The 12,103-nt window shown below is 44.7% G+C and overlaps 1 protein-coding gene across 1 annotated transcript in view; it reads right to left on the bottom strand.

Moving 5' to 3' along the window:
* itga8 (integrin, alpha 8) overlaps nt 1–11,694 on the bottom strand; it is a 38,597-nt gene extending 26,903 nt beyond the window's left edge. Inside the window, exons 1-12 of the mRNA XM_058648182.1 lie at nt 11,260–11,694; nt 10,898–11,028; nt 8,329–8,429; nt 8,134–8,257; nt 6,663–6,724; nt 6,154–6,199; nt 4,455–4,580; nt 3,943–3,987; nt 2,536–2,579; nt 533–589; nt 320–372; nt 19–224 (exon numbers count right to left, since the gene is read on the bottom strand). Of these exons, the coding sequence (XP_058504165.1) occupies nt 19–224; nt 320–372; nt 533–589; nt 2,536–2,579; nt 3,943–3,987; nt 4,455–4,580; nt 6,154–6,199; nt 6,663–6,724; nt 8,134–8,257; nt 8,329–8,429; nt 10,898–11,028; nt 11,260–11,417 (1,153 nt within the window). The 5' untranslated portion in view covers nt 11,418–11,694. The remainder of the gene's footprint in view (nt 1–18; nt 225–319; nt 373–532; nt 590–2,535; nt 2,580–3,942; nt 3,988–4,454; nt 4,581–6,153; nt 6,200–6,662; nt 6,725–8,133; nt 8,258–8,328; nt 8,430–10,897; nt 11,029–11,259) is intronic.
* Nucleotides 11,695–12,103: the final 409 nt, after the last annotated feature.

Genomic DNA, 12,103 nt, shown 5'->3' with positions numbered 1-12,103 from the left:
CTTTCCTCATCAACATACCATTGTATCCATCCTGGTTGATGTCTCCCAGGGGCGCTATAGCTGTGCCGAAGCGCCCAAAGGTGTACGTGCCGGTGAGGGCAACAGGACTGGTGAACGTCAGCGGTGCCGTCTGCAGGTACAGGTAAACCCGCCCCACCTCCCTGGGTTTGCTTTCCATCTCTCTCTCCATGTAGAGCGGCGCTCCGACCAGCACATCGTCAGTCCTGAGGACACAAATTGTAGTATTGGTGCTCAGAGAAAAAAAGAAAGCAAGCGTATGTATCAATATTGATGTGAGTATTAGTATTTGTCAACATACCCATCTCCATTCAGGTCAGTGACAGCCACTGAGTAGCCAAAATAGGAGGCCATCTTAGGGAGAGAGAAGAATGGAACATGAGGAAGTTTAACCCACTGATGTGTTGAGTACGGTGTCAAATACATATGTGCGATCATTTCTGTAGCTATGAACTTTCCTCACTGTGGGAGTCATAGAGTCAAATCTGATCTAATCTAATGTCGATGCTCATACCTGCTCTCCTGTGAAGTTCTGGATGAAGGTTAGATTGGTGGAGTTGATCATCGCCACCTAATGCAAGGAACAAGACAAATACAGTATGACACAGGGCTTTGGACGTGTAGCACAGCGGGGAGTAAACAGTCTGACAAACAGGCACATGAAGAATGCAGGCGGAAAAGTCAGAAACCGCATAAAAAAAGCTTTTATTCGGCTGAAGCCCCTCTCTTTTCCCCTACCCACCCCCACCACCATCTTCTTTGTGCCTTTACCATTTTCCCCTCATCTTTTTCTCCTTCCCCCCATCCTAGCCCGGGTCGAGGGGAAAGACTGGGGGGGGGGGGGACTGAGAATTCCTTCATAAGACCTAAAATAACAACCACATGGAGACAGCCGGGGGGCTCCACGTGCACACACACATGCTCTCTCGCACATACACACATATGCAGAAGGATACACGTTGACCAAAGTACAGATGTCTGTACTTTGACACACTAAACAGGGACAGACTTAGGAACACAGGACAATTGAGGATATGTGAACACAAATATTGAACAGCGAGCCTGGAAGTCAACGTTCGCGCATGCTGAGTTGTTTGTTTGCTCGCAGGAGAAGAAACCCGATGGAGGTTGAGAGCAACTCCGAAGCTACACCCGTCTGACTGTGAGTGACAAGCCGCCACCTCTATGACAGCCAGTGTGCACTGTCTGTGCAGGAAGGACAATCCCTGCACCAGCTACAGTCAGTCCAGACCTCAACCACATGCTACAGTGTGTGTGTGTGTGTGTGTGTGTGTAGTGCGGTGAGCCCTGCGGTTGCACTGCAGGTTAGTGTTAAGGGTCATGTGTGTGTGGAGAAGGGTTAGTGGGGTTAGGTGGGGTCACCCCCCTCCATATGCAGCGGAAGCTGTGTGTCATTAGGAAAGACTGACACAGTCAGCCCCGGGGACAGGTTCCCATAAGACAATACACGACGCACTGTAGCATTCACACACACACACGTACAGTGTTTGCTGAATCCACATGGATACACACTATTTTAGTTCTGTACGGTAAAGCCTGTCATGCCATGAAACACTGACTTATCTCAGATTGTCCTCACTGTTAACTGCAAGTGATCAAACTGAATTTGTGTCCAGACACAACCAATAGCTGCAGTAGCTGCATGTGTTACTTTTGTGACAACGTATGCATAACCATGTTTTGCATGATAATTCACGACGACACGGTTTGAAAAACACTGAAGTTGGGATGCAGCACTCCTCCGTGGCACCAAGTAAAACTCAGCAACGGAGGAGAATAGAGGTAAAAGGTTAACTGCAATGTTGTGTGCGTTAGTTATGGCTGACTTCACTGTGCAGCTAACTTGCCTCACCAGCTTTGATATCATTGTTGTGTGTGTCACATTAAAAGTGACACAAAAGACTATTTTAAGTCTGATTTGAGCAGAAAGTGTGACCAGATCTGGAACGGGCCCCAAACCCGGGTCTTTTTGCTGTAAGGCAACAGTGCTAGCCACTACGCTGCCTTGTGGCCTGTGGTTTGAATTCAATTTGAGAATATCATATTCCATGTCTTTTTTTGATGTCCAGACTTTTAAAGCCATTGGAATAAATCAGGATATATAAAATAAAATTGTTTTTTTTTCATCTGGCAGGCCATCGAGAGATGAATGTGCCCAGAAAAGATGACACATACTCTCTAACTTAGTTATTACATTTATACACATACCTTAACACACACACACACCACCAAAAAACTCTTTTTCCACTGTCTATGTTAAACTATCAAAGTTTAGATTCAATTCTCTCTTTTATGTGTGTTTGATCATATCAGTTCCAGATTGTCATGATTTGTGTTAAATCATGATTAGAACATATTGTATGTACATCTGTTTTATTTGGTAGCAACACTGTTGTTGCTGAGCTCAACAAATATGTTCTTCTGGCACCAATATCTATACTCTGTGCCTTTTTAAAAAAAAAATAAAATAAAAAGTGCTTGCTTGCACATACTCACATATCCAAAGTTCTGTGCTCCTCTCGGGACTCCAGCGATCAGTTCTGGGAAATAGAGAACGATTGAAATTAGAGTGAATGTGAATGAACGTGTGCGTGATGGATTTACAGAGGAAGCACGGACGCATCAGGGGGGTTTTGAAAAGGCCTTGAACCTTGAACCTCCTCTGCAGACCCCCCATCAGATGGTCTGGGTGTTACTGACATCACACTGAGTCAGTGACTGTTCAGGCCCTGCTTGTGCATTGATTGATGAGTGTGGTGATGCAGACTTATAGGGACGATCTGAGGGTCCCACCCAGTGAGAGAAGACAGAGACCCCCCCCCCCCTCCAGCTCTTGCCACCAGTCTCAACCACGAGCCTATAAACCACCGATTCCCATCTCCAGCTTCACTCAGAGCTCCCAGTACAACCAGTTCCCCAGTCTGAAGATTGTTTGGGGAACAAGACCACAACAAGTTTTGTACCACAACACAACACATCATTGGGCATGTGTAACCTCTTAAGGCTCACTTTAAGACGCTCTGACATGTGTTGTGCCTCGGGGGTTCAGGGAGTTTGTGGGGTTGCTGTGGGGGTATGTAAACGTAATGTTGTCCCGTAAAGATCCCACTTAATGGCGAAGAGCAAAGAGGCCCAGCGTAGACAGGAAATTATGAATTGGAAGATGAAATGGTGCTGGGGGAGACGGGGTCTCATGGTGGTGACAGAGCGGAAGAAATAAGCGTGTGATGACACACAGTGTTTGAAGAAGAAGACGCAATATAAAGACGTTGTAAACTGACTGTGGCTGATTATATTTTCTCCATATCTTGTTTTATTGAAGAGTTGTGTTTTTTTTGTGGCGCTGACAAAGTGAAGGCACAGGAAAATAACTTCAGGAGCAACTCATCGAGGTCGTCTAGGTTGAAACTTGAAAAAGATGGACAGAGATGAACTCAAAGGCATTTTGTTCCATCTGTGTGATGTGGCTGCCTCTAGTTCCACCTAATATTTTAAGTCGAGAACTAATTCTGGACGTTCTCAGGACCTGAGGAGCTGCGCCGAGTCTGCCACTAATCATTCTAATCAGTCAAAATGGAGGACAGGAAATCCCTTTATCAGTGGTTCTTGAAGTCCAGTCCCCTCGGGGTCGTGACCTCGTCGTACGGAGACAGTTCTCATTACTGCTTCAGCTCAGAGCCAGACACCGTCACCCAGCTGTCCGCTCACTATCTCTCACCCGATCAGACCCTTCCCAGTGTTCCCAGTGTTCCCAGTGTTCCCAGCGTCCTGCTGGAGTGTGTCGAGACTGCAGGCATGTCGTGTTTCAGGCGGCATTGCGGGGAGGCTTCTGATGTTATTAGTGGGGGGGGGTTCCTTTTGTGCTGCATGTGGTTAGTTGTAATGAGTTGTTGGCTTTCTCACCTTGTTCAGAGTCTCCCGTAAACTCCCCGACTGCCACAGAGTAACCTGAAGAGAAATCAGATGCAGATGAAATACGGGACGTGATATTTACTCCGAGATATTGTCTGAGTAGACTTTGTTATTGGTTACTACTGAGTTGTGGCTGATATGATTACATTCAAACCACACAAACTCTCTCTGTATTCCTTTGTATTTCTCAGTGTGAAGTGTTAGGATCGTGTGCCGCCCTTTGCCATTCCTGCGCTGCACACAGGAAGTGACTTGCTCTATGTTAAGACAGATGGAGGCAATGGCAACATTGCACTAGTAAAGTAAAATAGCAGTTTGAAGTATGATATATATACTATGTCTACTACACTCCAGCAACATCAAAAAAAATCACTATAATTTACCCACTGTTGCTCTAAAGTCTTCCTGGGGTATATGATCTCTGCCTTACTATGTTCAGATGCCCTGAGATCATGTCTGTTGTGATTTGTTAGTGTCAGTGCATGATTTTATCTACGTCTTACCCAGGTAACTGTCATCGTGTGTGTCCTCAGCCGCTCGAGTGTGTTTCTCTCCTGGAACCTTTCTCAGGATCGCCTTCAAAGAGTAGCCGTTCAGTATCTCAGCTATTCCCGCTGTCATCACCTGACCTGCACGCACACACACACACACGGACACACACACACGGACAGATAGAGATAAATAAACAACAAGGGTGAGAGAGTCACATCTGCTCATGGACCGTTGGTTCAGCGTGGACCACATGAAGAGAGCACTCCAGCCCTCTTACTAAGACTGCTTACACCGTATGAAAGATGCACACAGACTAACAACACGTCAAAAAGAATCCTCCCTGAGGACAGGACAGCTAAAGCACATCACTAACAGGGGAATAGCTGGAAAAACACACTCATGTTCCTATTAAAGCCCTTGAGAAATTGTCCTCGGGAGGATTCTGAATTATAGGTGTCCACACAAAAAACAACACCCGTTCCTCTGCTGTTGAACAAGAGGTCAAGCAAACAAATGATTTTTATCTATGGCCGCCCTCAACCTTCCATAAATCCTCCTTAATTTGTGTGAGCGCGTGCACTGACGTTTGGGAAAATGTGGCCTCTGAACTCTCCCTCCAGCTCCTCTCCCACACTCGCCCTCTCTAACGTATCACTCTATCAACCCGTTATAAAACCCCGATCTGATGAACGAGACGCCAGGTTACAAACTGTTAACACAAGGCCATAAGTCACTGCTGCTAATTTGAAGTGTCCTTTAAACTCAGTGACAGCGAGACGTGTATGGAAGAGGTTTTTTTGTTTTAATGATAGCTCAGACTGAAGGCTGAAAATAATTCGTAGCATATTAGAGGCCATAAAGTCCAGGCTGAGTGCTCTTATAAACATTTAGAGGAAGTGTTTTAACTGGAGGCAGCCAGCCTTGCCACGCTGAGGGCAGAGAGAGCGAGTAGTCCATTAGGCTGCCTGTGATTCCGGTCTACTGTGGTCTTGTCCACAGGAACATTCATTATTTAATCATGTAGCAACGAGACACACAATGCAGCTCCATCATAGAAATGCTGGATGCATTTATTTATTTTGGGAACAGAAAAGGACACATGCACCTGGAGTTGGGGGAGTAGTGTCACCCTCTGACACGCTCTCGCTGTGTCTACACCTATTGAGACACTTCATCCTTCTGCTTTGACTCGCTGACCTCGGCAGATAGAAGATCCATCTTCTCTGCCTGACTCTCTCACATACTCCCTTTCGTCTCATCTTTCTCTCCCTCTCTCCACTGCAACACGTGTCTATCATCACATCTATCGCACAAAAAAAAACTTTCCCTGTCCCACTCAGCCATGTTGCCTTGCCCACGAGCTCGTTCCTCACTCCTTAAGGCTTTTTAATGCCCTCTGTGCTTTATCATGGGACAACGGGGCAGTTCCTCCACACTCCATTACCCCCTGATCAGCTCATTACAGAGCCCAAACACTCACTTCCTGCTACACTGTTACAGACAGAAGCGTGAGGTAAAAGGTAGAGAGAGAGAGAGCGAGAGGGGACAAAGTAGCAAAGAAGAGAAATTGACAGTTTTTTTCCACACACGTGTATGTGGGGGTTGTCATGACTGTTAAAATCATCTTCAGCTTTTCCCTCACGACACTTTCCAATTGATGAAATCATTGCAAACGCTAGACCAAGCGTTACACCCTGCTACTGCAGTTACCTTGCCAGTAAAAGCTTCCAGGTCCTCCTACCACCAGCCGCCCTTCCTGGAATAAACACAATAAGTTAGAGTCAGTCATGAGACAGACATTTGTCAATGACTTTGTGCATGTGTGAGATATATACATATATGTGTGTGTGTGTGTGTGTGTGTGGAGAGAGCACATTCCTGTTGCCATGCCTGATGACATTCTGTGGAGAATGACAGTTTCCTGTACAGGAGGGTAGACTTGGACCATGCCTCACAGGTCAAGGTTCACACTGACTGTCGAGTCAAAGAATGCGTTAAGCGCGCGTGTGTGTGTGTGTGTGTTTTGTCTATTGTGTTCAGAGGCGATGGGTCACATCAGGAGTGGAGGTTCCTCTGGGGACTAACTCTCGCGCTCTCGTCTTTCCATAAATCTCCTGGAAGGGACTATTTTTCAAGAAACCTCTGCACTCTGAGACAGGACATGGTGTGGGGAGAGGGCAGGGAAGAAAATAACATAGGAGCGCTGCTGCAATTGTTACCTTGGTGAAATCCACACTGAAGCCAGCCTGGCAGAACCCCTGCCCTTCTGGGTCTGGATCATCTGAATACAGCAAAGTGAAACAAAACCAGCGCCTTAGTTGTTGTGGCATCGGTTTCAAAGCACACGGCATCATAACGTCTTTAGAGCTACGTATCTTGTACAGCTATAAAAAAAATAACCTAGAAAACAGTCTCCATGCACTGAGGTGTGCTTCTGTTTAACTACGTCTAACTGTGCATGAACAAAAAAAAGAAATCGTATGTGTGTAATGAATCTTTCCTCGTTTCAGAGGCACCCTGAGGTAAAGTTTAATGACGCCTAACTACGCACGTGTGTGCATAAACACTGTGTGAATTATAGCTGTAGTCTGAGTGGTCGAAGGTTCAGTTGAAGATGAAGCAAACAAGCTGCCGGTGACTAAGATGCATAGGAAAGACATCATTCCCTCTTTCGAGAAGCGCGGAACATAATGTCGCCCATGAGGACGATTGAGTTTCAATGTGATCATTTAGTCAGCTCTGGGATAAACAGAAAACCTTGACCAATTACGGCTGGGGTTGTAACTATGAATATGTAAGTGGGGGCTTTTATTTTTATTTTTTTTGGAAAGCAGTTTGCTGAAGTTGCTGATAAGGACTTTGTTTGATGTGCTGTTTATGATGTGCCACCTGATAGCCTCCATTTCTCCTTATCGTACCCTGCTTAATCCTCACATCACAGTGGACGGTCAGAAAGGTCACAGGGGAAAAAAGTAGAGGAGAGAGGATCCCATTAAGTGATTAGATAAGAGGAGCACAAAGAGAGAGAGAGAGAGAAACCATCAGAAGGATTTTCCCCCTTGGTGCTTCTGCAATGTAATTTGTGGAAGTAAACAAAAAAAAACTCTGCTCATCCGAAATACAAATACACCTTTTTCTCACCTGCACTTAGTTTTGCTTTTATGCGGTCAGGGTTTAAGACGCCCATGTTTCAAACAACAGCCAGTGGAATTTAATGTGAAAAACATTGAAGATAGACATGCCAAGACGTTAACATTTCCTGAAAACAGTAGTTTTCAATCAAAACTGAAAATGAAACCGACTACTTTGATGCAACGCCACAAACAGAATCCCTGAACTATTTATGAGGCCAGATGCACTTCCAGAAATAGTGAGAAATCTCGGATGAACTGTGTGAACTGACCCTTTAGACTTGAGATATAATCCTTACTGTTTATTAGCTGGCATAAAAAATGGTGGTGTACTTAAACTTTATGTCATGTTATACTGGTGGATTATACGGTATATTAGCACATGGTCTGTTAAGGCCATATCTTAGAAAAACATAAACAACTTATTATTAAAACCTTTGGTTAATCTGTGTTCACACTGACAGTCGGGGGAGAGAATAAAAAAATAAAGGGAGAGGAGGGTGGAGAGCAATAAAGGAGAGATGTAGGCAGTTGGAGATGGTGCTGCAGAGTGACTCACTGGTCCTGCATGGTGAGTATTCTGCGTAGGCGCTGAAGTTTTGGACAGCCACATAACAAGTCCCCACTGGTTCCTTCTCCCCACTCAGCTTCACCGTCCGCCAGTGGTAGAGGGGCGCACATGCCTAAACAACAAATCATAATCTCATTCCCGTTTCAAGGAAAGTGCACCTCAATGAAACCAGTGTCCACTCACCACCACTTTTCCTCTGTGTGTCCTGACTGATGCTCCAAACCACTGGTGAGACTTAAACTCCACAGGCTCTCTGGTGCCATTGACCTTCATCATTCTGTTGTCTGGACAGACAGACAGACAGACAGACAGACAGACAGACAGACAAAGTCAAGCCAGGACCAAGAGAGACAGACAGACAGAAAGAGAGAAACAGAGAGCAAGACAGACAGCGACAGAGAAGACGGGAAGAGTTTAAATGAGAATAAAGGAGACTTTTCATCTGGTGTCATAAACAGCTGATATTAACGGTGGTAACAAAGACCTTTAACACTGACTGTGTGGGTGGAAAACATCCTGCTTAAGGGACAGTTTGTCCCTTAGGAAGAACAGCAGCATCTTTGAAACCGCTATAACAAACATGAAAACACCATTTGCCCCCCAGAAACAGACATTTGTCTTTTTTTTTCTTTTTCTTCAGTCAAAGCCTCTCTCATAAAATCTAACAACACTCAAGAGACTTTTGCCTGGAAATACAGACACACATAAAGATTTCCCTCCTGAATCACAATAGAGTGTCAAGACTATGGTTATTAGTGCAAGTGTGTGTATGTTTGCTCTGTTATAGAGATTTTCCACTGTTATTTAAGACCAGCTGGGTCTTTTTAGGACTGTGCAAACTCCTTAACTCCTCATTAAACACCTTTCATGTACACACACACACACACAGGTGCACACTACATATTCAATCATGTATAATGTCATTTATCCATTTAGGATAGGATTAGTTGTTTTTCAATGTCCTGACTTTAGATTTAATTGTATTCAATCTCTATTTTACACAAATGTTTCTAATATCTACTAAAGTCTCACAGATAAAATCTGTTACTATAACTGGGGTTTAAAATGAAAAGAAGCAGGATAGTGCACTGGCACAAAAGAATTTGGGGTATAAAGTTATAAAGACGTGACATCAAGCAAAAATACAAAGAGCAAATCCCAGTTGAGTTGCTTTGAAGCCATTAACAGGGCACTGAGTTTATTGTAAGGCTTCCAGATGTGGGTGTATGATCCAGTGTGACCGTGAACGCTTCGACAACAGAACTTTAATTTCATACACATCTGATGAGTCATATAAATAGGTATCACGTTCCAGCAGATTCAAATGGGACAAATCTTTTTAAGGTGGAACACACTGTCAATAGAGCGGTAACTGCTCTCCTGCTTTATCCACTATCAACATGCCATTCATCACTAATCTGTCACACCATCACTGTGCCAGCCCCCACCCTGGCATCATGACTTAAAACATCTGCCTTACATCACTGTTGTAAGGCATGCACACACATGCAGGTACACGCACAGTCAGGCACACGTGAAACTGACAAATAGACGTTAAGCAGTATAGCCCAAACACAGATGTTCATGCACCACTCATGCTGATATTATGGACACTGTGCATTTGAGTGTAAAGAATTTGCTGTATCTCCAGAATTGGCCACTGGCATCAATCACCTACAACATTAACACCCATTCCAGGGAATAGATAGAGAAGTGCACACACATTTAACACACTGTGTTTATTATTCTACACTTAAAAGCCTGAAATTTCCATCCAAACTCTTCACACTATGAAACCTTTGTCAAAAATGACCTATAATCAACTTCAGGGAGAGCCAACAAGTCTGTCCACACTTCTGAGGTTTACCCTCATCGCCATGGAGCCGCGCTTTGATTCTGCCAGAAAACAGTGACGTCAGCTGCTTCCGCCAGCAGCTGTTACCTTAGGGTATCAGCCGCTCTTACGTCAGCTGATCATCTGACAAGCAGCATCTATTTACTGTACATTCACAATTGTGGAGATGATGTTTAGAATGCAACATCTTCAACTTGAGCTTTTGATGCTGTGTTAAATTAGGATTATTATTATTATTGTTGTTTTTTTAAATCCAATATTTATGGCAATGACAAGACCCCTTCTTCTTTCTGAAAGACAAAGACGCATCATCTTTTGTGAGGACCTCACCAAAACAGAGAGGGGGACTGTGACCGTGGGGGTGGTGGTGTGTGTGTGGGGGGGGGGGGGTTCCTTTTTCAAGATTGAATTAAAAGCAGACCTCACCCAATCCCCTTTCTTCCGAAGGCTGAATTCCCATGTGCATAGAGTTTACCCCCTTCACAGCACCCCAGCCTCTTTTTCACACACACAAACTTCAGTAGAAAAGTGCACATCAGAAATATTACGTGCACAAAATATGATTGGACTGATGGTAATATATTGACAATCCATAATCACCATGATATAGTTTCACCCCAAATCTGCCAGCAGCCACCTTTTCTTGTTGGAGGAAGTTGATGAGACACTTATGCCTTATCTTTATCATGCAACTGCACATGGGCCCATTTATTTATACACACACACTCAACTGGTTCGTTATTGTAGTAACATGTGGGGTCACATACTGTAAGTCACATAAAAAAATGCTCATTTGAGGAAATCAGTGATCAGTATTGAAGTCATTTTACATTTTGGTTATTATTTTCTATGTTCTGTAGAAAAAAAAAGGGAACACATTGATTGCAGGTGACTCACTGGAATTATCAAAAGGGACCTGTTTGCAGCTGTCAGGCAATCCAGGCCAGGGGCAGTAGTACACAGCTCCGGCCTCCACGATGCCAGGCTGGGAAGTGTTGGCCTTGGGAGCCCCAACCAACACACTGAACCTGGTGAAGGATTAAGGAAAAAATGTTTTTCATTCATGCAAAACATGCTGTACAGCAAGTCTTGTTAATAAATCTCATAAGTTTCCTTTCAGTTTCATTAGTGAGATTTGCAGGAGTAATCTGAGTCCTGCTGTACAGTACACATGATAAAGATTACGCTTTCATTATATGCCATACGTCTGAGTCTACAAAAATAAGTTGCACAGGTACCATAGAATTCATCCCACTCACGTGTTGCTGTCGCTGGAGGCTTGGTAGAAATCCACAGAATAACCGAAATAGCTCCCATCTGGTCCTCTGTAAACTGTAGGATGCTGTGCGTAAAGGTTAAAACTCCAAACTCCACTGAGCGCGGGCCAGAGCACCGAGAGCAGCCTGAGAATAAACATCCCAGCGGATGAAACACTGTCCCACAAACACTCCGTGTATCCACCACACACAGGACAGCCACCACGCACTAGTCTCCCCCAATGTGTGTGTGAGAGAGAGAGAGAGAGCGAGACTGACTTTCCTCCGTGCAGGTGAGAGCGCTTTGTTAAGTCCACCAGCGGCGAGACACTGGATCACTGCGCTCTGCTGCTGCGCTCTGCCCCAAAACTACCTCCTGACATCCTGACTGAAACCACCAGGTCTGTGCTGACTGAGCCTCGGCTACAAGACAACATAGACAGCCGCGCCCCCGCCCTCTGCACAAAACTTTACCCCCTACACACACACACACACACACACACACCAAACCACTTAAATCTGAGCGCGCAAAAGTGCTCTGCGCGTAACCGCTCCTTTCACAGCACAGGCAACTTTTCTATGGCGAATTAGGGTCTTCGTCCTAAAATAGTAAATACTGTTGATGTGAGACTTTTTAACCACCTTCTTAAATCGGTCCGGTGACGCGCACACTTGGAGGCTATAGACTTTTAGTTAGTACATTATACCACCTTATATTTCTTTATTTTCCACGTTTCCTGCCGTTAAGAGTAATCACTTATTATGTTGCTTTACAGCATAAATCTGTTGAGCTGCATGTGCAAGTTTAGGCGCAGTTTCACTCAACACCAGACCCCCCCCCCCCCAA

This window comes from Solea solea, chromosome 13, assembly GCF_958295425.1.
Source record: "Solea solea chromosome 13, fSolSol10.1, whole genome shotgun sequence".
Taxonomy (NCBI): Eukaryota; Metazoa; Chordata; class Actinopteri; order Pleuronectiformes; family Soleidae; genus Solea; species Solea solea.
This window is presented reverse-complemented; position numbering and strand designations above follow the sequence as displayed.